Here is a 26,048-nt window from a genome sequence, read left to right as displayed (position 1 = left end):
TGCTTAATGGCCCCTGGTGGGTAGGAAGGGGACTGTATGGGGTTGTAATTTGATGTAGGGGGAGCTCTGCAATTGGGTGAATATTTCCACGGATGAGGTACGGAGGGAGAGGGCGACGTGGGCCTTGCCTTGTTTGCCTGCGCAGTGGCTGCCTGGGCTTGCTGAGCTGCCTGTGCAGTGGCTGCCAGCACAGTGTCCGAATCCACGACATACTTCTCCATACGAGACTGCCTCTTGGCGAACAAATCGGCTCCTTTCCCCCTAACAGCCGGCATCGACAAAGCCGAGCCCATTCCTCCTACTGGTGCCAAAACGCTGGCCATTGGATTGATGACGGGTGACGAGGACCTTTCTCCAAGTGTGTAAGAGTTAATTCGCTGTGGGGTAGGAGTAGAACAGGGAGCACTTTGTGGAGCATTCCAAGGTTTCGGAGAAGGTTGACACACTCTGTCCATCCGGGTCTGAGTATTCACTGGGGCTTGCTGTGGTTGTGGGGCCCAGGTACTTGTGTGTGTCTGAGGCTGTGCCTGAGCTGGGGCCCATGAATTCATAGGTGGCTGTAAGGGTGCCTGCTGTGGAGGTGGTTGTTGCCAGTTTTGCTGGGGTGGGGATTGGGTTGAAGATGGTTGGACCCAAGGTGGCTGTGGCTGGGCTTGATTCTGTTCTGGGGCCCAGGCATTCATGGGTGGCTGTTCTTGCTCTTGAAGTTGCTGGGCCCATGGAGGCTGGACCTGAGCCTGAGCAGGTGCTGGGGCCCATGCATTTATAGGGGGTTGGGGCTGAGCTGGATGTTGGAGTTGAGCTCGTTGGGCCCAAGGTGGCTGTTGTGGCTGGGCCTGGCTCTGTGGTGGTGTCCATGCATTCATTGGAGGCTGAGGTGATGACACCCAAGGTTGCTGAGGCTGGGCCTGGGGCCAAGCCTGTTCTGGAGACTGAGGCTGAGGTTTTTGAGCCCAAGGTGCCTGGGGCTGTTGCTGTGCTTGTTCTTGAGGTTGAGCCCAAGGTGCCTGGGGCTGTTGCTGTTCTTGAGGTTGAACCCATTGGAGTTGTGACTGGGCAGGCGCTATAGCCCAGGAATTCATGGCTGGCTGAGGAGGTGGTTGGGGAGTCACCCAAGGGAGCTGTGGTGGGGACTGACTTGGAGCTGGAGCCTGGTGCTTAATTTCAGCAGGTGGCCAAGTACTCACAAGTGGCTGCTGTGATGCCTGTGTTAGTGACGGAGCCCAGGAACTCACTTGAGGCTCGGGTTGCGAATGAGGCTGAGTTGGTGAAGGACCATTTCCTCCCCAAGCTGGCGCTTGCTTGGGCTGCTGCTGCTTTGCCTGGGACCCTGGGGGACTCCATGTCTGTTTGTCTGGAGAGGGGGGCTTGGCAGGAACAGGAGCTTCCTGGGGGGCAAGAGGGGGGGAGGGCTCTGGGGCCAGTTCTGGAGCGGACTCAGTCTCGGGGGCTGCAGCAGGTGCAGGGATGCTATTTTCAGCATGCAGTGGCAACTCCTGGTTGGCCAGCTCAGACTGAGGGGACCAGGGTGGAGAGTTGGGGTTAATGATGGGCTTGGGAGCGACTGGTGGAGGCGTCTTATGCTTGACCCTTGGTGACTGGAGGAAGTTGCAAGCCTCAGCTCCCAAGCTAAGGTAGTCCTCTTCCGTGCATGACTCGAAATCCAACTTCTTGTCACTCCTGTTGAGGAGATTCAGAAGCTCGGGGTTGGGTGACACTTTGGGTGCTTGTTTGAAATTGAACATCGGCTTGCCCTTGAACCTGTTCCTTGTGTCCTGCAAGATCCCAGACTTGATTGCCGGCATTGAAATGCGCTCGTCGCGTGAGGCAATCTGCTCCCCCTGACCCATCATCTCTTGGTTGTTCCCACTCACTGGGGGAGAAAACAGGGTGGGCATCCGGTTTTGTAATGAGAAGGGTTGGGCAGTTTGATTGCTCACGGAACTCTGCATTTCATTCGTTTGATGGTTGGCCATGCCATTCATGTTAGACGAGTACTGCTGAATGTGCTGCTGCTGTTGGTACTCTTGCTGCTGGTGGTGCTGCTGCTGTTGATGATGATGTTGATGATGGTACTGCTGCTGCTCGTACTGTTGTTGTTGCTGCTGGTATTGCTGCTGCTCACACTGTTGTTGTTGTTGCTGCTGCTGCTGCTGCTGCTGCTGCTGCTGCTGCTGCTGCTGCTGCTGCTGCTGCTGCTCATAGTACTGCTGCTCTTGGTACTTCTGATACTGTTGCTGCTGCTTCTGGTGCACGCTAAAGTCCACGTAGGCCTGCCTCTCTGTGGTGGCCTGCATGTACGAGTGCTCCTCCATCTGCTGGTAGGCCGCATGCTTCTCCACCTCCTGTACACCCTCCACGGGAATCCCCTGGCGCCTCATCTCCTCATGTTCGCCAACGATCTCATCCATGCGCTGGCGGCGCTGGGCGAACATTGTTGCCCCCTTTCCCGTGGTGTTGGGCAGTTGCTCCATCTCCTCTCCGGAGTTGAGCTTGCGCTCGATCTCGAGTAGTCCTGTGTCCCAGTCGAAGGTTAGCACTCTGCCACCGCCCTGGGCATTAGTGATAAAGTCCTCCTCAAGCTCTGATCCGCTGGTGGTGGCTACGAGGGTGAATTTGATCGCTCTTGCGTCTTTTTCGTCGTAGTCTTCCTCGTCGCTGTCGTCGACCTCGTACTCTGGTTCACTCTCACCGGTGCCGTAGCTGACAAGTGTGTACTTCTTGGCCCTCTGTCGATGCCTCTTGAACATCAACACCCCCTTGTTGTTGGGGTTGGGAGCTTCAGCGTTCAGAAGGATAGCAATGCGCTTACATTTAGACTTGGCCTCCTTCACCTGCTTGTCTGACAGGCTCTCACTGCGCCTGAGCCCTGTGAGGGAGAGAGGGGAGGGATAGAGAGCGGGTAGAGGGAGAGAGAAGAGGGATATTTCAAATGGTTGCTTCTTGTTGCCTAGTTCATTTAACTGCATATTATGGGTAATAATAGCTCGGGTAGAACTGAAACCACCACAAATCTTTTCATTTGGATGCACATGCATCGTAAAGTTAACATGCATTCTGTAAAAGATCACAAATTAATCTCTTCCTATTGGAGCTCCAAAAGTATTGGGACAGTGACAACTTTCTTGTTTTGGCTCTGTACTCCAGCAATTTGGATTTGAAATGATATAATGACTGAGGTTAAAGTCCAGACTGTCAGCTTTAATTTGAGGGGATTTTCATCATTATCGGGTGAACAGCACTTTTTGTAGATCGTCTACTTAACATTTTACTACTTTAATACACATAAGTGAATTTGTCCCAATACTTTTGGTCCCCTAAAATGGGGGGACAATGTACAAAAAGTGCTGTAATTTCTAAACGGTTCAACCGATATGGAGGAAAATACGATTTTAATTAAAGAGTCATTGTTTCATTTCAAATACAAAGTGCTGGAGTACAGAGCCAAGACGACAACAAACATGTTCACTGTCCCAAAACTTTTTGAGCTCACTGTATTTAATCTGCAATTTGAATTACTGATTTCTGTTTGCCACACCAAGTTGCACTGGTGTCAGATACCAGTACTCTGCACTGTAACCACATTTTCTACAGTTTATGATTATCTTGAATACATCTTAACACTGAACGTCCACCCTAATGGCATTATGAAAACATATCCAAATACATGAAAGCAACCACTCACTAATCACTTTCACTGATATTTCACTTTATATAACCAATTATCCTTTTTAAAATGGCAGACATGCTGACATACTCAAATCAGACCATGCTATTAGTTACTTAGTCAGCATTGGCTAAATATCAATGCAGACTATTTGATTCAGCCCATTTATATTGAAATATTTCAATCCAAAATGAATTTGTAAAACTCCCTCAAATGACAAATGCAATCAATAAGCTATAAATTTATATTTTCATAGACATCATTCATTCAACACTTTCCCGGTCCTGATTTTATAGCTGGCTTTTGAAGCCCTTTAATTAGTGCCAAGACTTATCACAAATTTGATCATTCAATCTACACAATCTCTATTCAATTAACTCACCAAGCAATTACCTAATTCTCTGACCCATGCCTAATATACTCCTTGTTTGTTCCCCAATAATACATGATATTAACACAGCTGTGACAGCCTGTTCAACGGGTGGCCCAATAGTTGGAGTGAATGGCAGAGCATAGAAAATATTAATATTAGCCTGTGGGACAAAAGTGCATTCACCAGCACCCAAGCACCTTTACCCCTTTTCTGTAAGTCCACTCTCGGATCTGTCACTTAAACGACGACAGGCATGTCCACACACTCTTTAACGGCCCCAACCGTACACACGCATACAAACACAAAGCGGTGATTTATAAAAGAACCCATCCTTAAATTTTTATTTCCCACAGTAGACTAACCTCAAGGTGGAGGAAGACGGGGAGTAGTGAGTGAAGCTCTCTTTACGACACAGGCTAAGACGAGCAGTTTTAAAGTATCGGGTAACAGGCCAGTGCAGCATATGCTGGTGTCCATCAAAGAGCATTTCTACAGGCATCCTCAACGCACTGGTGTTTTATTTATGTCCCCCTGCACGGCTCAATGTAATGCCCTATCTATCTCTGGAAGACACATCCTGATCAGGCCCCTATTCAAAGCTAGAGGAAAACATTTGATAGGGCATTTTCTAAATGTATACATTTCTTTTTAATGAGAATTATTTATTCTTATCCCCCCTCTCTCTCTCTTTTTTCTCGTCTATATCTATCTATCTCCCATCTTTCTTTCTCTATTTATCTCTATCTCCCACCTATCTTTCTCCTGATACCGTATATTGCCACAATCCTGCCTTCTGATCTTGGATACTACAAACTGGACACTACTAGTATAATTCAGGCTTGAACTGGACCTCTCTGCTTCAATCCAAACAAAACCCCTCCCAAGTAAGAGATATTGTCTACTATTTTGGGGGGCACATTTTAGCGTGCAACAGAGCACCGGGCTAAGGAATGCACACATGCCACCCAGAGTTGCGTTAACAAATGAAGTTCACAGCAGTGCTATGTCAGTCTGCTATTAGTTCTGAGTCAGTGCACCCTTTAAGACAACACTAATTTGACACTTATACACAAAGGATGACTAGTGGCAGTGAGATAAGTGTAAGGGAAAAGGTATGGGGTACTCACTGGCGTGCTTGGCCCGGTGCTTGTTAGGTTTCTCAAGGTCCTTCTCTGAATCTGAGTCTCGCTCCTCTGCTGGTTCCGCCCCCTCTGCGGGAATTCCAAAGGAGACGGTGAAGGAGGCGGGAGCTCCCTGGCTTTGCCCTCCTCCTTCCTCCACAGGGGCTCCACCAACACTTCCACTGGCCCCATAGACGACCACCCCCTCTACCAGGCGAGGAGAGCCCCTCCCGGCTGCTGGGTGCTGCAGGGTGACTTCCACCTGGCCCAGCAGAGAGGGGGAGCTCAGCACCACTCCATGCTGACTCAGGGGCTCCCTAGCTGGGCCAGGGACGTAGAGCGAGTGGGTGGTGGTGTGAAGGAGGGCCTCGTTCTTGAGGGCCTCTCTCACCTGAATCTCCCCCTCTATTCCAAGAGCACTCCCCAGGGAGGTGCAGACGGGATCCTCCAGGGTGTGTTCGGCGAGGGACAACTGTAGCTCCACCATTGCCCCAGGGGAGAAACTCCCCCCTTGGCGTCCCTCTCGACCTTTGTCCCCTCCTCTGCGGAACTGGCACTCCTCAGGCGCAGGTACGCAGAGCTGGGTGCGGACTAGATGGATCCCTCCGTGGGCCTCCGTGTCACTCTCCGTCTCCCCATAGTAGGCCTCGTCCTGGGAATCAGCGATGTAGAGCTCCCTGGGTGGTTGGGACCTGCCAGGGGACAGGATGCGAAGGGTGGTGCTTTCCAAAGCCTCACCAGAGGACTCCCTTGTGCCAAAGTAGGTCTCTGAATGAAAATCCTCAGGGGATAGGGTGCGCCATCTGTATGAAATAGTTGAATGAAAATTGTAAAAAACTTAGCCGTGTTGAAACTGAGCATACTGTGTTAATGTCTTATCTGGGGACTGGCATAGAACATTGATTACAAAACTATAGTGTTTTTGATCTCATAATTTGATTGCCTGGATTTCCAATATGCAATATCGTTGAATATTGTGATGCGCACCCGTGCACTTGCCCTTTGTGTTAACTAAATCTCTCTCATCAACCACTGGCCCTCAAGTGGTCACCTTAATCAAGCAAACTCAATCTCTGTCCCTCATGTTATTTGACTGGAGTGAAGCACTGAAGTGGAAAGTAATCACATTTCAATTGGGCCCCACTTAATTTCCCCTTTCAGTGTCAGAGGAAAACAGAATGTCATTCTGTGACTACAGTTATTACATTGGAGTCATTTGGAGCCTAGCAACCAAAGGGAAGAGGATGAGAGATGTGACCAAAAATGTTAAAAGTGGCATAATCTCGGCACCCAGAACCAAATCTTGAGTGTGAACTGGTCTGTGTTTAGTCTGTCACCAGAGACTTAAAGTGGCATGATTAAAGTCCTACAATTGGCTAAGTAGCTCTGCCACCATATTGCTTTTCACCAATCTAGTCTGTTGACATCAGAGTGCTATGCATGATGGGGAAATAAGATGGCTAGCCACTTTAGAGTAACACGATCCACTTTCAAAAGGGACTGTGTGCCTGCCGGGTGATCTAAATTATGCCTTAAATATGGGCATTGGCACCAATATCCCATGGCACACCAGATGCCCATGGTGTGTGATGCCCGCTGAGTAACTGTTTAACAGCTGCTTGTTGAGCGGGCAGCTGGTTCGTCAGCAGCCAAGCCACTCAAAGGTCAACACACTTGCCAATAAAGCCACTGTCTGTCCGCCCACCATATTCCAGGCCACTCAACCAAGTACAAGGGCAGGTCATTTACAGCATGCTGTCTAAAAGCAAATACACTGGTGATTTGTTGTGTTGAACCATGCCTTGTAGTATATGGCCCAGTTAATTGGACCAAGCAATAGGTTTTGAGAGCATTGAGTTGGGGATGGTTAAACCTTGATAAACCGGCAGCACCCAGGGTTGGGGTCGATTTTGAATTCAAGTCAATTCAAGAAGTAAACTGAAATTCCAATTCAGTAATTGAAAAAAAGAGCATATCTTTCAAATTCAAATCACTTTCTGAAGTCACTTTCTTCAATTCAAATTGACCCCAACCCTGGTAGCACCCTGACGTTGAAATGATGTGCACACCTTGACTTCTCCCATAAAAAAATTGATTGCGAAACAATGTTGTAGTTAATAGTAAAAAAAAAAAATCCAGCTTTCGACGTTACCTTTTGACCAGTAGTTGCAGGCAGTTGACGGAGGCGTCAATGAGAGCATTTGCTTTTGGGAGGGAAAGCTCACTGCAGGGTTCTCCATTCAGCGACACCACCTCGTCCCCCTCGCAGATCCCGGCCAGGGACGCATGGCCGCCCTCTTCCACCTATGGGAAGACAAACAGGTGGTGAGTCACAATGACATGCCTCACGATATTATAATTTTTTTTCCGTTCACCTGGTACTACACCAATTACTCAGGTTACTGTATTTACTGTAACGAAGTTGGATTTGGTGAACAACTGTTGCGTGATGAGTAACATTTAGTGAGATCTGAAGACTTGTTAGTCTAGCGCTAGGCATTAACTTGGTGAGCTGTCTCAGCAGGCTAATGCAGCCGTTTGCCATGCAAGATACCCAGGTTCAAACTCTACATGACTGTAGGTCGCATTTTCAATTGGACATCTACTTGGATAAAAGACAGAATACCTTCCCCGTGGTTCTCTTGGACTATGAGGACAGCCATTCAAAAGGTTTGAGTATATGTTTAATCAAGTGGGTATCGGGTCCCTGGTCATTGGCAAGACTTAAGATGATGTTAGTGATGCGTTAAGCCTAGGCATTAGCTCTGGGAGCCAACTTGAGTCTTTGGGTCTCAGACAAGGTTACTCTTCAGCAAAGCTCAGCCAAAGTCTTCTGTTCCACTTGCAGTGAGGAGTCCAAAGTTAAATAAGGTCTTTATTGATACAAGTCCAAATGCTACAAATGTGTACCAGTACAGTACCTCCATTTAGATATCATTGACTTAGATGATGGCACAACAATACCTCACATATTCGGAGCAACTGCTGACAAAAAGGTTAACATAGGAAATCACCACTGTATTCACATGTTAACCCAATGCTCCCATTGGCTACTATATCCAAATGCCAGTGTAACCAGCCAGTGTGGACAATCCTGACCGGTCATCTCTCCACATCACTCCACTATGACATCAGAGCGCACAGTGTCCACCAGTGAACATACCACAACAGGTGCTCGTCGTGTGACCCAACAATGCAAATTGCTGCTTCGGTCAGAGCCGTAAACCCAGACGTTCAGAATAGCCAAGCAGCAGGGGGTGTTTAAGTGCAGGAGTTACCACTGACCTTCTCTGGCACTTTGGGTGACAGTGGTACTGTATCTACAGCTCCAAACCACGTCAACTCCATAACTCAGTCATCAGTTGAGGTACAATAGCTGAACTAATAGGGAAATATATGGACTCAGCTGACATTGGTACTTATTTAATTGAATATAACTGTGTCACTTGTGAACTGTTGGCACAGTGATATTATGTTACTGTACTTATTGAAATGACATTTACCGATCTCTTGAATGTTAAGAGCAAGATTGCAAAATATTTGAGAAATAAAATGTGGAGGATACGTTTAGAACATGCTCAATGCACTGTAGATGAATATAACATACTACTGCAATAACCCTTCACTTTATAAAGCTGTAGTAAATCAACTATAAATAGATTGCATCTAGTAAAGGAACAACACAATTACCACTGATGAAACTATATAGAGTGAAAGACATGTAAATACTCTGTATGTGGTTATTAGGGAAATTAGTATGATTTGGAAAAAGTTAAAAATGGTTGAATGTGTGATTGCTACATCCATTTTTGGACTTTAAATGAATTATATACGTATACAAGAATATACCTTTTATAAATGCCTCATAAGCTTAGTTTAACTGTCGTACACCATTCGAAGCCAAAGTATTTATTCTATTGTTTGTAAACAATGTAATTATTGGTCTCCCGAGTGGCGCAGCAGTCTAAGGCACTGCATCGCAGTGCTAGCTGTGTCACTACAGATCCTGGTTCGAATCCAGGCTGTGTCGCAGCCGGCCGTGACTGGGACACCCATGAGGTGGAGCACCATTGGCCCAGCGTCATCTGGGTTAGGGGAGGGTTTGGCTGGCCGGGATGTCCTTGTCCCATCGCGCTCTAGCAACTCCTGTGGCTGGCCGGGTGCATGCACGCTGACACGGTCGCTAGATGTACGGTGTTTCCTCCGACACATTGGTGCGACTGGCTTCTGGGTTAAGCAGGCATTGAGGCAAGAAGCAGTGTGGCTTGGCGGGGTCGTGTTTCGGAGGACACATGGCTCTCCCGAGTCCGTACGGGAGTTGCAGCGATGGGACAAGACTGTAACTACCAATTGGATATCACAAAATTGGGGAGAAAAAGTGGGTACATTTTTTTGGTATAATAAATGAATACTTTTTTTTTTTAAATGTAATTATTAACAAACACTCTATAGCTTTAACCCTTTACACTCATACCGGTATACAGGTTGAACATTTGGGCACTAATAAACGCCTAAATTGGAACAGTGGCTGCACAGTAACATGCTATAAATCACGTCAGCGCTCTGACTCTGCGCTTCAAATCGCTGTATGGGTTGACTGACAGATGTTCTGAACTTGAGCACGGCACACGACAAGAAGTTGCCCCCATCCCTCCCACTAATTGATGCCCACCTGACCCAGATTACGATTTATAATAGGCTATTTATAATGGACCGTAAACAACAACAGTAATTGTGTGATGGCTGGGATGCAGGGTTGTGTTCCAAACAAAACTACAAGTGTGCTTGATCTAGTTCCTCAATGGCAGTGCTAGGAGAGCTCAAATAAGAACCTTCTTTGAGTTATAAAAGTGCATTGAAATTACCTAGGAACTGTGCACCCTATTGAGAGAGTCTGTGACCACTTGGAGAAACCAGTAAGTCCTCTCACTTAACCTTGTCATTGTTTTGTCTTACGTTGCACCTACCCCACATTTTCCAGGAATTTTCTTATCGTGTTACTGAATGTATCCAGAGTATTTTCCGATATTGTTATCAGCAGAAAGTACAGTAAATGTAAAATGCTAAATTAAATCAACAGTGTAGCCTAATGTTTGGATTCAGTCTTGTGTCAAGTGAACTGTTGTCCTCAACTTTGGCCTAATAATTTCCCCATAGTCTTCAAACTGTTGCTACCATGCTTATGCATATGCTTTTCATATCTGTTAAAAAAACTTTTTAAAAACTGTTAAATGTATCCCTATAGGCCAATTCCCACGAGTGTAAAGAGATTAAAAGTGTTAACTATCATTTTGCATCCATAGCTCTGTCTATACATTTGTGTGGTTACATTTCTCCCTCAACAGTTTATCGAAACAGTGGCGTGGTGTCCAATTTTGTTAATGATTGAACTGCAGATTGGCCCTTTTTAAACAGTATCCAGCACTGGCAGGTAATTGCTTATGGTCAGTGCAGCACCTACTGCAGTGGCCAGTGTCGTTTAAATGGCGGTTTTTAAGGGGAGTGGAGGCCAAAAGGTGTGCATAGTTATTCATACAAATCCCTCTCCTCTGTACACTCCATTGGCCTCCAGTCGAAGCTCGCATCCACTACAAGACCACAGTGCTTGCCTACGGACCAGCAAGGGGAACTGCCCCTCCCATCTTCAGGCTATGCTCAAACCCTACATTCCAACCTGAGCACTCTGTTCTGCCACCTCTGGTCTCTTGGCTCTCCCACCCCTATGGGAGGTCAGCTCCCACTCAGCCCAGTCAAAGCTCTACTCTGTCCTGACACCCCTGTAGTGGAACGAGCTAAGACGGCAGTCCCTGCCAATCTTCCGAAAACATCCGAAACCCTACCTCTTCAAAAGAATATCTTAAATAAGACATCTGTTAACTGTGCACTTGTCTTTTCCCCCCAAAAAGTAGTTATTACGACTGTGTTATGTGGTTGTCTCACCTAGCTATCTTAATATGAATGCACTTACTGTAAGTTGCTCTGGTTACGTGTCTGCTAAATGACTAAAATGTTCATGTAAACCGTGTATATAGCAACAAACCATGCAAATGCAACCATCACTTTGGTAGTAAAAATCTGCTTTGTTTTCTATTAAATTCTCCATTAAACCTAAAACCACTGTGTCAGTAATTGGTTATTGCACAAATTACAAGAATTTTATTTTCATTTATTTAACTAGGCAAGTCCAGTAAAGAACAAATTCTTATTTACAATGAGGCCTAACCCGGCCAAATCCTAACCCGGACAAAGCTGTGCCAATTGTACGCCATCCTATGGGACTCCCAAATCTGTAGTGACGCCTCTAGCACTGAGATGCAGTGCCTTAGACCGCTGCACCACTCGGGAGCCCAAATTCATTGTATAAAGAAAAAAGTGGTTTGAAGCAAAATAACTGATCCATACTTGAAAATGTGCATATCAATTCCAATGGATGATAAAGATCTGTAGTCAACTTTCAACAAAAGAGTTATTGAAACATTGCTTATCATCAATAAGATGTGACTTAAAGAATGATGGTATTACAACAGTTTGAATTCATGTTGCTAAATATGTAAAGGGAACCTGTACAGAAGAGCTAATAGGGTGTGGTTTTCCTCTCTTATAATTGGCTCCTAGGCCCCATAGAATGGTTCATTAATATGAGGGATGTAATAAGCAGAAGCATGTCATAAAATCTTCACTAAAATGTTCACTAAAATGTACACAGCCAGGGGTAATACATTGCTTTTATGTTTCAATGGGGGAGAGGAGCTGGAACAATTATTATGACATGGCATGCAATAGTGTGAAGAGGAAAGTAACAGAAAATCTATTTTGACTTTGTCATTTTCCAAATCTCCTGGGAAATTACATATTTATATGCCCCATTTACTGTAAATTATTCCAAACTGCGTCCAATGGTAAGCCAAATGCTCTGCTTCATATAGAAGGCATGCCAAACAGGAACTGCCCAGAATTTTTTTAAATATCATGTAGCCATTGCAAACTATGTATCTTTGAATGAAATCCATGTTTGGCATCAAACAGTTGAATTGTGAACACCTCTGTGTTCTGACAGTTCTCAGTTCTCTCTGCCGTAGTTCATATCTTTAACTGCATATCTAGCTGCAGTGATAGTACTCAATTCTGAGAAGTCCATTTGTATCATGACACCATTATCCCAAATAAAACAGTCACCCAAGCTCTTCCATTTGCTACATTTAAAGCCTCGTTACCCGGAGTGGCCTTTGGTGACTGCAAACCACAGAAATCCTATTCAGCTCTTCTTCCAAGCATAACAGTTAGGCATTTATATACAGGCAATTACCAGGGACGAGGATTTAAACAACATAGCCCAAAGCTGTTTGAGGCTAACTGTAAATATCACTTTCTCAAGACTCGTGGACTCTCCTAACAGCCAGTCAAATGAACTGAACATGTCTCAAGACTTGTGGACTCTCCTAACAGCCAGTCAAATGAACTGAACATTTCTCAAGACTCGTGGACTCTCCTAACAGCCAGTCAAATGAACTGAACATTTCTCAAGACTCGTGGACTCTCCTAACAGCCAGTCAAATGAACGTAAACGGACAAATTAAAGTCTGACATCGGATTCATTGAAATGAGTGTGTTGTTAAACGCTTAGGGGACAAAACTGCTGAAGGTTCAACCTTTGTCCGTTTTGCTTTGTTGCTCTGTCTTTCGACTTTGCAAGTAGCCCCAGTTTCCCTTAACGCCAATTAATCTACATCCCCAGAGTCGGATGAACTTGTGGATACCATTTTTATGTCTCTGTGTCCAGTATGAAAGAAATTGGAGGTAGTTTCGCGAGCCAATGCTAACTAGTGTTACCCAAAGGCTTCCAGTCTTGCGCTATCTGCTAGCATGCATTTGTCAAATCACAACCTTTTTGGGGAAAATTCATTGTGTAAATATTATCTAAGGACACACAGCTGTATCATTACTAGGTTGTTAATTGTTATTTGCCACTGACCACAAACACACCATTCAAGCCCGTTTTAGTTAATTGTTCACCTTTTGGCTGGGTCACAATTTCTAATTGATGATTAACATAATGCTGAAGACAACGGGGGGAAACTTGAATGGTTATCATGGGACAAATTCTGACAAACCACATTTCCCATAGGAGTACTGCATGTTGTTCTTCTACACTGGCACTAGAGGGCAGTGTACAACCAATTTAGGGGAAAACAGGTCAAACTGCATAAACTTTGACTAAACTAATCAAACGCTATTGGCCACATACGCATATATAGCAGATGTTATTGCAGGAGTAGCGAAATGCTTGTGTTCCTAGCTCCAACAGTGCAGTAGTATCTAACAATTCACAACAATACACACTAATCTAAAAGTAAAAGAATGGAATTAAGAAATATATAAATATTAGTTTGAGCAATGTCAGAGAGTCATTGACTAAAATACAGTAGAATAGAATACAGTATATACCTGGGGCGGAAGGTAGCCTAGTGGTTAGAGTGTTGGGCCAGTAACCGAAAGGTTCCTAGATCAAATCCCTGAGGTGCCAAGGTAAAGATCTGTCGTTTTGTCCCTGAACAAGGCAGTTAACCCTCCTAGGCCGTCATTGTAAATAAGAATTTGTTCTTAACTGACTTGCCTAGTCAAACAAAGGTTAAATAAAAATACATATGAGATGAATAAAGCAGTATGTAAACATTATTAACGTGACTAGTGTTCCATTATTAAAGTGGCCAGTGATTCCAGGTGTATGTATATAGGGCAGTAACACCCTCTGGAGAGCCCTGTGGTTGCGGGCGGTGCAGTTGCCGTACCAGGCGGTGATACAGCCCGACAGGATGCTCTCAATTGTGCATCTGTAAAAGTTTGTGTGGGTTTTAGGGGCCAAGCCAAATTTCTTCAGCCTCCTGAGGTTGAAAAGGTGCTGCTATGCCTTCTTCACCACACTGTCTGTGTGGGTGGACCATTTCAGATCGTCAGTGATGTGAACACTTAGGAACTTGAAGCTTTCCACCTTCTTCACTGCGGTCCCGTCTATGTGGATAGGGGTGTGCTCCCTCTGCTGTATCCTGAAGTCCAAAATCTTGAAAATTGAAGTAGTTCTAGGGTGTCAGGTAAGGAAGAGGTGATATGATCTTTAACTAGCCTCTCAAAGCACTTCAGGATGACAGAAGTGAGTGCTACAAGGCGATAGTCATTTAGTTCAGTTACCTTTGCTTTCTTGGGTACAGGAACAGTGGTGGACATCTTGAAGCAAGTGGGGACAACAGTCTGGGATAGGGAGGCTGGAATAGGGCGGCGCACAATTGGATCAGTGACGTTAGGGGAGGGATTGGCCGGGGTAGGCCGTCATTGTAAATAAGCATTTGTTCTTTAAATTATTATACAGAATTCTTGCAACCAACAGAATGTTATTTATATGGGGAATACAACCATCAGAGCTCTGCAGATCTTTCTGCGAAGAGGCAGAATCATTAGATCATTTGTTTTGGTACTGTCCATATGTAGCTTGTTTTGGTCGCAGGTCCAGGAATGGCTGAAGAATTGCAACATTTACCTGGAGCTAACACTGCAGATAGCATTACTGGGTGATCTGAAAAGACATAGTTAATCGATCAATAATATAGTAATATTTTAGCAAAATATTTATTTTCAATTTACAATTGTAGAAACAATGAGAATGGAAAGGTTCAGAGCTTTTGTGAAACATCACAGCACAATTGAAAAATATATGGCAAATATGGATGGTGTTAAGAGAGAGATGGGAAGGGGTTGAATGGAGCTGAAGGTCGGGACTAAAAACAACAAGATAACCAATGTAAAACATACTATGCCCGTAAAACGTATATAGGTTACGGACTTTTTTGAAAAAGAGTACAGTTTGAAAGATATGGAAATCAATCCGGATGGACATCAAATATGTGGGACAGGTTGAGGAGATGTGTGTATATATATATATATATATACACACACATACACAGATCTGTTTACACAGATCAGACACGGACAAAGTTGGATTAGTAAGGTTTCAAGAGTTTATTTAATTAACAACCATCTTCTGGGCTCCAGGGTCTTGCTGTATCCTGGGGGGAACAAACTGAGCTCCCTCCGTTACCTCTGGGACTGAGCATGACTACACAGGAGTAACCTCTCTTCCCCCAGTACCCTCCCCCGGGGCTGCCATTTTGGCAGCTTTATGGGACTCTTCCAGCTGGTGAGCGATCAGCCCCAATTAGTCCTGGCTGGAGAGCCTGTTGAGACCTGGCATGTCCAGCAGAGGGAGACATTGCCTCGTGATATAGACTCCATCTGTCACCAGGCCTCGACGAGTCTCCCCCTGGTGGCTGACCTGCTGTACGCCACTATATATATTTGCAAAAAATATATATTGGGGATCGGAAGTGATGCAGACAACTACATTGATGGAAGCTGCAATCTATCTGCAATATTAAAGCTGATCTACCCCCTATTTGATTTTTTTTTGTAAAACACACAAAAAAATGATTTGTTCTTAACTGACTTGCCTAGTTAAATAAAAAAAGGGAAATTGAATAAGTCCGTAAACACTCCAGCCAGCTGGTCTGCTCATGCTCTGAGGGTTGCGGCTGGATGCCGTCTGGGCCGGCAGCCTTGCGAGGGTTAACATGCTTAAATGTCTTAGTCACTTCGGCCACGGAGAAGGAGAGCGCACAGTCCTTGGTAGCGGGCCACGTCGGTGACACTGTTATCCTCAAAGCGTGCCAAGAAGGTGTTTTAGCTTGTCCGGAAGCAAGATGTTGGTGTCCACGACGTCGCCGGTTTTCCCTTTGTAGTCCGGGATTGTCTGTAGACCCTGCCACGAGACCCTGCCACGTCTCGTGTCTGAGCCGTTGAATTGCGACTCCACTTGTCTCTGTACTGATGTTTTGCTTGTTTGATTGCCTTACGGAGGAAATAACTACACTGTTTGTATTCTGCAATATTCCCAGTCACCTTGCCATGGTTAAATGCGGTGATTTGCGCTTTCACGGTTTCTGGTTAGGGTAGGCTTTAATAGTCACAGTGGGTACAACATCTCCTATACACTTCCTGATGAACTCAGTCACCGTATCAGTGTATTCGTCGATGTTATTCTCAGAGGCTACTCGGAACATATCCCAGTCCGCGTGATCAAAACTATCTCGAAGCATGGATTCCGATTGGTCAGACCAGCATTCAATAGACCTTAGCATGGGTACTTAATGTTTGAGTTTCTGCCTTTAGGAAGGGAAGAGCAAAATGTTGTGATCAGATTTACTCGAAGGGAGGGCGGGGGGAGGGGCTTGTAGGCATTTCGAAAAGTTGAGTAGCAGTTGTCCAACGTTTTCCCAGCGCGAGTACTACAGTCAATGTGTTGGTAGAACTTCGGTAGCGTTTTCCTCAGATTTGCTTTGTTAAAATCCCCAGCTACAATAAATGCAGCATCAGAATATGTGGTTTCCAGTTTACATAAAGTCCAGTGTAGTTCTTTGAGGGCCGTCGTGGTATCAGCTTGAGGGGGAATATACACTGCTGTGACTATAACCGCAGCGAATTCTCTTGGGAGGTAATACGGTCGGCATTTGATTGTGAGGTGTTCTAGGTCGGGTGAACGAAAGGACTTGAGTTTCCGTATGTTATCACAATCACACCATGAGTAGTTAATCATGAAACGTACACCCCCACCTTTCTTCTTCCTGGAGCGTTCTTTATTCCTGTCTGAGCGATGTCCCGAGAACCCAGCTGGCTGTATATCCTGGGACAGTATATCACGAGAGAGCCATGTTTCCGTCCACAGTTCTGCACCCATATTCATAAAGAGTCTGAGTAGGACCACTGATCTAGGATCAGTTTAGTATTTTTGATAATAATGAATAAGATGACATGGACTGGAGACCAAATGAGGCAGGTGGGAGGAGCTATAGGAGGATGGGCTCATTGTAATGGATGGAATGGATTACATGAAATGGAGTCAAATGTGTTTTCCATAAGATTGTGTTTGATACCTTTCCATTTATTCCATTCCAGCCATTACAATGAGCCCGTCCTTCTATAGCTCCTCCCACCAGCCTCCTGCTGGAGATGCTTCATGTATATAGACACAGTTTTATTCAATCAACGGGAATAATAATGTTTTCACAAATATAGTATGTAATGAATAAATAGATGTTTATACATGATCACATCTGCGTATTTTACACCATGTTGTCTCTACTCCCTTAAGTACAGAATTGGGCCTTTATTAAAAAATAGCTTCTAAAGGACAAATCTTGGCGTTGATCACACCAGTGAATTACAACAAACTACATTTTTTTACACTTTAATGTTCCTCCACTACCCCTAATGACAACCACATGTGCAGCCTTAACTTCCTGTCTCTACCTCATGCATCTTTCGTTGCTTGCAAGTAGCCTTGAAACTTTTGTAGGCTTTTTTAATGGCCTTCTATGGGCAAAAACGTAGCGCAATGTTCTTCATCGCAAAAATGTCATAAAAGTAAATTCATCCACAAACACAAAATATAATTCTACATATCTTATTTTACCGCATTTTCATTCATTTGATGATATATCTTGAAGCCCATGCAAAAGATCAGGAAGTAAGATGTAGGAACGCATCACTTGCATGGCGTATAGGCCTTGTTGTTGTCCCTCACTCTGCTTGTAACCCTGGCCCAGAATTTCATGTGCTGCCTCTCCTACATTGTTTTGAGTCCCCTCATTCTAGCCAACTGCCTCTGTCGGAGTTCATTAAACCAGTCTCCATTCTAGCCAACATAGTATCAACATGACTCACACATATGTATACCGTACAGTAATTATAATATACGGTACTTCTACACAAATACCATTTCCATCACACTTAGTATCAAACATGTCAGGGCATGAAGCGAAAAGGTTAACACTTCTAAAAAGGAAACAATCTGACAACCTGTGATAAATACGAGATCTCGCTATATATACACAGATATGTTTTATGGGTTTATTTTATGAGCTGCCACCCTCTGCAGGTTGGAAATAACCAGATGCATCCTGTTTTAAGGGGAAATGGAAAGAGCCTGTGACGCGACTTCTGCTTTTGGACGTTAACAAGGTGACACGCCATCTTAACTCCTCCTCCGCGTTAATGGATTGGTTGAACAGTGCAGAAGAGAACCTCCACCCACAGTCATTTCTCTCTCGTCGGGACCAGAAAGAAAAACGCCTCCTCAGGTGTTTCTTTTACGGCTGCTACGTTAGGTTAATGAGCTGGTAACCATCTGATAAAACAGTGCGACTCCGGCCTGGGTTTTAGGAGCCATCTGTGTGCAAACGGCCATATATGGAGAACTCCTGTCAGCCTGTGTTTGGACTCGTACCTCTCTATGGGAGGAAAGTCTGTCTGGACCACCACAGCACCACTCCTCCCTCCTCCAAAAAAGGAGGGGAAACCTTTCGTTTCTTTCCCCTCCTGAGCCATAGTGATACACACATAATGTAAAACAATATTCTAGACTGGACTGAGTTGCCACTGTTAAATTTCAGTCTTGGGTTGCTTATAATGGGTTCCTCCGGTTACTGTATATGCTGTGTTTGAATTGTTATTTTTCATCGGTTTCTATTTTGCTCTTGGTATGGAAAGATCAAAGGAAACACTCCGATGCTTTTTATTATTCATAAAGAGTGGGAGAGGGTTGAATCTGTCGTTCAGATTACAGTGCAGCGTTCAACACAATCTCGTGTAGTTCCGATGTGGCATTTACCATACATAAAGATTTTAACAATCAGACATTTTATATTGCCATCTGTAGGGCCAAAATTAGACGATTTATGCTCATGCCATGCCTGACTGCGCCTTTCCCAAATGTCCTACTTTTTAGTGTCTTAAACACAACACAAAACCACAGGAAATACAAGACTGTGCATTGAACACAACGCTTCAGGCAGTTCCATGCCGCTTTAAGTAATTATGTTTTCAAATCTTAGGCAAACATTTTTTAGCTGTCTTACAGGTACCGCTGGCTACTCGTGGAATGGCTAATGACTGCCACTGCCTCTATATACTGTTTTTAAAGGTGCACTCAGTAACTTTGAGTTCGTCAGTGGTAACCTGAGGTACTACAAACGCATTCAGCCCACAGGCCAAAAAAAGATAAGTGGTTACATCTGTAAGCTAAAGCTTCTGGAGTAACATAAAATAACAATAAGCTGTGTTTTTTGTTTTATGCATTCATTTAATTGATAAGGCAGTGCATACTGTTTAAAACAAAATCATTCAACTTGATAACAAGGTTTTCATTTTTTCCCTCACAGGAAGGGACAAGCACTGATTGGCCACCACAGTGAAGTCCTGCAGTCACCACTTGTGATTGGACAGCGCCATTTGTCTCCCGCTATAACTCTGACTGCGAGGGATACATGAGAAAAGGATATTTGATAGTACAGCGTCTTAATCAAGCTCATGTGGTCCACCATTTGGACTAATGCACAAGTAACAAAAGGCCACTATACTCGCAGGGCTGGTTTCCCGGACACAGATTAGGACCAGTCCTTGACTAATAGGATATTTCAATGGAGATTCTCTAGTGAGCATACTTTTATGTCTAGGAAACCGGTCCAAAGAAGAGTTAAGACTGCTCTCACCCAGGAGCGATATTCCCCAAAATATGGGAAATGACTTTACTGCCCTCTTTTGAAATTACTTCAGCACTCCTCCCTGTAATGACATTGCTATTTACCCAAAGGGAATCCAAGGTCTTAATTTGAAGAAAACATTTATTCTGGTCGTCAGACAACAGGGTTGACTTGATACGCAGTGACATATCTCAGTAATTGGAAAGCCCAAATAGCCCTATCCATACACTTGCTGCCATCTGTGCAGACTACATAGGAAGGTAACTTGAGGGTGATTGTCCGCCTGTGGATTCTGCTTGGACACAGAAACAGGACAACATAGTTATCTCATAGGATTTAACCATGTTGGAGTAGCATCACTGGCACTTTCAAATGAGCTGTGGGCGCAAACTGAATCCCATTTAGCTATATTTTTATATTGTCATAGCAATCCATCTAGCGAAGGTCCGTAATTAGCCTTCATGGATGAATTCCCAGGGCGTTTTTCATCTCATGCAATTTCCCATGCCTGCCTGTCCGTCAAGTGATATAATTTCAAGGGGCTGTAGAAATCAAAGGACTCAGTTTGCCACAACTCCCTGCAATGTGACAGGAAATGCCACGTGACAGTGATTAATCAACATCACCATGAGAGATAGGGAAAGGGAAACCGCAAGTTAGTTTGGTATGGTACAAGTGTTGTAATGTTTCATTGTATGCTTAATTCAGTAGCTATACCCAACCTGAAAATATTTATTTGGTTTCTTTACCCTCTTACCAGAGATTGGTCTTTTCTTTGGAGTTTACGTTCCCCTCTGTATCCGAGGAGGCTGGTAAGGGGGGAGCTATAGGAGGATGAGCTCATTGTAATGGCTGGAATGGAATTAATGGAACGGAGTCAAACGTGGTTTCCATATGTTCGATACCGTTCTGATGATTCCATTTCCAGACATTACAATGAGCCCATCTTCCTATAGCTCCCCCCAACAGCCTCCACTGCTCTATATTTATTTGGACAGTGAAGCTAAAATTGTAAATTTGGCTCTATACTCCAGCATTTTTTATTTGATATCAAATGTTTCATGAGGTGATAGCACAGAATGTCACCTATCATTTGAGGGTATTTTTATTCACATCTCAGGTGATGAACAAACAAACCGTGAGAGCCACGCACAGACTTGCGCTTTGAAGTCTGTGATAAATACTACTTTCCTAAGGTTAGGGTTAGGTTTAGAATAAAGGTTAGGGTTAGGGTAAAGGTTAGGATTAGGGGAGCAGAAGTCAGAATGGCACCGGAGGGGATGGCTGCCGTTTTATGTGCTCCTAACCAACTGTACTATTTTGTTAGTTTTTTTTGCGTTGTGTGTAACATATTTTTTACTTATTTTGTACATAATGTTGCTGCTACCGTCTCTTATGACAAAAAATAACTTCTGGACATCAGAACAGCAATTACACACCTCGAACTGTAAGAAGATTTTTTTTTCTTCCACGAGTCCGACGTGAAGGATATACTGCTTTCTCGGGAACGGGCCCAAATCTCCGTCAATTGCGTGAAAAAAAAGACGGATAAAAAGGGGGTGGAGGTCGGGCAGCCGTCTGAGAATCGTAGAGGAGTGATTAAACCCCCACTGCCTTCCGTTCTATTGGCCAATGTGCAATCACTGGAAAATAAAATGGATCTACGATCAAGATTATCCTACAAACGGGACATTAAAAACTAATATCTTACGTTTCACCGAGTCGTGGCTGAACGACGGCACAGATAATATAGAGCTGGCGGGATTTTCCATGCAGCGGCAGGACAGAGAAGCTACGTCTGGTAAGACGTGGGGCGGGGGTGTGTCCATTTGTCAATAACAGCTGGTGCACGATGTCTAATATTAAAGAAGTCTTGAGGTATTGCTCGCCTGAGGTAGAGTACCTTAAGATAAGCTGTAGACCAAACTATCTACCAAGAGAGTTCTCATATATATTATTCGTAGCCGTCTATTTACAGTACCACTCCAAACCGATGCTGGCACTAAGACCGCACTCAACCAGCTGTATAAAGCCATAAGGAAACAAGAAAATGCTCATCCAGAAGCGGGGCTCCTAGTGGCCGGGGACTTGAATGCATGCAAACTTAAATCCGTTTTACCTCATTTCTACCAGCATGTCACATGTGCAACCAGAGGAAGACCACCTTTACTTGACACCCATAGATGCATACAAAGCTCTGCTTACAAGCAGGAAGTACCAGTGACTCACTCAATACGGAACTGGTCAGATGACGCGAATGCTACAGGACTGTTTTGCTAGCACAGACTGGAATATGTTCCGGGATTCATCCACTAGCATTGAGGAGTATACTACTTCAGTCATCAGCATCATCAATAAGTGCATTGACGACATCGTCCCCACAGTGACCGTACGTACATATCCCAACCAGAAGCCATGGATTACAGGCAACATCCGCATCGAGCTAATGGCTAGAGTTGCCGCTTTCAAGGAGCGGGACACTAATCCGGACGCTTATAAGAAATCCTGCTTTGCCCTCAGACGAACCATCAAACAGGCAAAGCGTCAATACAGGATTAAGATTGAATCCTACTACACCGGGTCTTATGCTCATCGGATGTGGCAGGGCTTGAAAACTATTACAGACTACAAAGGGAAACCCAGCCGCGAGCTTCCTAGTGACGCGAGCCTACCAGACGAGCTAAATGCCTTTTATGTTCGCTTCAAAGCAAGCAACACTGAACCATGCATGAGAGCACCAGCTGTTCCACACGACTGTGTGATAACACTCTCGGTAGCGGATGTGAGCAAGACCTTTAAACAGGTCAACATTCACAAACCCACAGGGCCAGACTGATTACCAGGACGTGTACTCAAAGCATGCGTGGACAACCTGGCAAGTGTCTTCACTGACATTTTCAACCTCTCCCTGACCAAGTCTGTAATACCTACATGTTTCAAGCAAACCACCATAATACCTGTGCCCAAGGAAGTGAAGGTAACCTGCCTACATGATTACAACCCCGTAGCACTCACGTCGGTAGCCATGAAGTGCTTTGAAAGGCTGGCTCACATCAACAGCATCATCCCGGATACCCTAGACCCACTCCAATTCGCACACCACCACAACAGCTCCACAGATGACGCAATCTCAATCGCACTCCATGCTGCCCTTTCCCACCTGGACAAAAGCAACAACTATGTGAGAATGCTGTTCATTGACTACAGCTCAGCGTTCAACACCATAGTGCCCATGAAGCTCATCACTAAGCTAAGGACCCTGGGACTAAACAACTCCCTCTGCAACTGGATCCTGGACTTCCTGACGGGCCACCTCCAGGTGGTAAGGGTAGGCAACAATACGTCTGCCACGCTGATCCTCAACACGGGGGCCCCTCAGGAATGTGTTCCTAGTCCCCTCCTGTACTCCCTGTTCACTCATGACTGCATGGTCAAACAACTCCAACACCATCATTGAGTTTTCTGACGACACAACAGTGATCACCGACAACGATGAGACAGCCTATAGGGAGGAGGTCAGACACCTGGCAGTGTGGTGCCAGGACAACAACCTCTCACTCAACGTGAGCAAGACAAAAGGAGCTGATTGTGGACTACAGGAAAAGGCAGGCCAAACAGGCCCCCATTAACATCGACGGGGCTGTAGTGGAGTGGGTCGAGAGCTTCAAGTTCCTTGGTGTCCACATCACCAACAAACTATCATGGTCCAAACACACCAAGACAGTCGTGAAGAGGTCACGACAACACCTTTTCCCCCACCAGGAGACTGAAAAGATTTGGCATTGGTCCCCAGATCCTCAAAGATCTACAGCTGCACCATCGAGAGTATCCTGACCGGTTGCATCACCACCTGGTATGGCAACTGCTCGGCATCTGACCATTAGGCGCTACAGAGGGTAGTGCGTACGGCCCAGTACATCACTGGGGCCAAGCTTCCTGCCATCCAGGACCTATATATTAAGCGGTGTCAGAGACAATCCCCAAAATTGTCAAAGACTCCAGTCACCCAAGTTATAGACTGTTCTCTCTGCTACCGCACAGCAAGTGGTACCGGAGCGCCAAGTCTAGGTCCAAAAGTCTCCTTAACAGCTTCTACCCCCAAGCCATAAGACTGCTGAACAATTAATCCAATGGCCACCGGACTATTTACATTGACACTTTTTCTATTCTGTTTATTATCTATGCATAGTCACTTCATCCCTCCCTACATGTACAAATTACCTCGACTAACCTGTACTCCCACACATTGACTCTGTGTATAGCCTTGTTATTGTTATTTTATTGTTACTTTTTATTATTTATTTACTTCAATTTATTTGGTAAATATTTTCTTAACCAACAGTGCCGTTCAAGAAAGAATTAAGGTCTACACCTGTTGTATTCGGCGCATGTGACAAAGTTTAATTTAGATAATAAGTGAAATGTTGTTGACGGTTATTGAACGTCTATCACTGCACATCGACAAACCATCTACTTAGGACTATCCAAATAAGGTTTTGCAAATAAGTATCCCCCACTTACAGAAATTTGGCTGCCTTTCAGTCACGCTAAAGAGTTTCTGCACCTTTAAAAAAAAAAAAAAAAATTGTGGGTTGTGACTTCACCAACTTTGTTCTTGAGCCAGGACTCCCAAAACTTACAAAATAACTTCCCATATATGGAAAACTGCCTCTTGAGAGTGTAGAGAGACCCCCTCACACTGTGATCTACTGCATGTCAGTACATTGAACAATCACTTTCTCCTTGGAGAGGGAGCCCTGCTCACACCTAATCCAACAGAAGCATTGAATAACTCCAACTAATCAGATATGAAAGTACCCTACCTCTGACAGTGGAGTATTTCTCATAATCTTGGTATGTTAGCTTTTTAAACTTTTACAGCGCTTGACCCGCCCCTGCCCCAACCCCCCTCAAAAAGTATTGAGACAAGCTAAAAGTTATGTCTTCCAGATGACTTTCTGTTAGGATGAGGTCACTCTTCAGATATCCTCGACTGAGGCGTAGACTAGCAAGAGACGTCTTCTATTGACATTTCACATCAGCACAGGCAACATTCTTACAGCTAAGCTAAAAACATTCACACAGTACTTATATAACAATGTGCTCAGACTGTGGTGGGACCCTCTTTTGGAGCTTAGCACCCTAAAACACTGCAGTAGAATGATACTTGTTCGACAAACCAAATAATTAGACAATGAGGATGTCATGTGCAAAACTCTTTGAAGACTTTAAAGAGTCACTTGAAGAGAAGGGGGTGGGGTGGGGGTGCATTTCCCTACAAATGTAATTCACCTTTTATTTACTATTTCAATTTCCCCACGCTACATTAGAAAGGCCTCTTTCACAGCTGCCTTGCTTAAGTCACTTTGCTCTATAGCAGTCTTTTTTGGAATGTCAACATGTTCCCCAGTTGTGCAAATAACAAGGTTTAGAAGCAAGACTGTCTAAAAATTGAAATCCAGTTGGTTGACTTATTTATAGATGACCTTACTGGAGTGGCTGTGGATGAGTGATGCTTCTCATGGATGATATAATACAGCATCAGTGTCGTTTTTTATATGTCAAAGTTGTTACTTGTTTGTCAATGTCCCAAATAAATTAACTAAATCAATTGAATGTCAACATAAAGTGATAGAATGAAAGATGACTTCAGTTGAAATTGAATGACACAAAAAGCTAACATTTTCAAAATAGCTAAATATATGCTGAAGAAATGTGTCTTGGCACCTAAATCCCTCACATACTTTTACAGATGCACAATTGAGAGCATCCTGTCAGGCAAGCTACTCTGAAAATATACACTGAACAAAAATATAAACGCAACATGTAAAGTGTTTTCATGAGCTGAAATAAAATATCCCAGAAATGTTCCATGCGCACAAAAGCTTATTTCTCTCAAATGTTGTGCACAAATTTGTTTACATCCCTGTTAGTGAGCATTTCTCCTTTGCCAAGATAATCCATTCACCTGACTGGTGTGACATATCAAGAAGCTGATTAAACAGCATGATCATTACACAGGTGCACTTTGTGCTGGGGCCAATAAAAGGCCACTCTAAAATGTGTACTTTTGTCCCACAACACAATACCAAAGATGTCTCAAGTTTTGAATGTCCACTAGAGCTGTTGCCAGAGAATTTAATGTACATTTTTCTACCATAAGCCGTCTGCAACGTCATTTCAGAGAATTTGGCAGTACGTCCAATTGGCCTCACAACTGCAAATCACATGTAACCACGCCAGCCCAGGATCTCCACATCCGGCTTCTTCACTGCAGGATCGTCTGAGACCAACCACCCGGA

At 44.4% G+C, this 26,048-nt stretch overlaps 1 protein-coding gene across 1 annotated transcript in view; it reads right to left on the bottom strand.

The window, feature by feature from the left end:
- Nucleotides 1-26,048, bottom strand: part of LOC115199232 (synaptopodin-2) — a 40,433-nt gene that overhangs the window by 10,083 nt on the left and 4,302 nt on the right. Inside the window, exons 2-4 of the mRNA XM_029761856.1 lie at nt 7,314-7,465; nt 5,168-5,964; nt 129-2,869 (exon numbers count right to left, since the gene is read on the bottom strand). Of these exons, the coding sequence (XP_029617716.1) occupies nt 129-2,869; nt 5,168-5,964; nt 7,314-7,465 (3,690 nt within the window). The remainder of the gene's footprint in view (nt 1-128; nt 2,870-5,167; nt 5,965-7,313; nt 7,466-26,048) is intronic.

This window comes from Salmo trutta, chromosome 8 (assembly GCF_901001165.1).
Source record: "Salmo trutta chromosome 8, fSalTru1.1, whole genome shotgun sequence".
NCBI classification, from domain to species: Eukaryota; Metazoa; Chordata; class Actinopteri; order Salmoniformes; family Salmonidae; genus Salmo; species Salmo trutta.
Note: the sequence above shows the minus strand (reverse complement) of the source record. Positions and strands in the feature narration are given on the sequence as shown.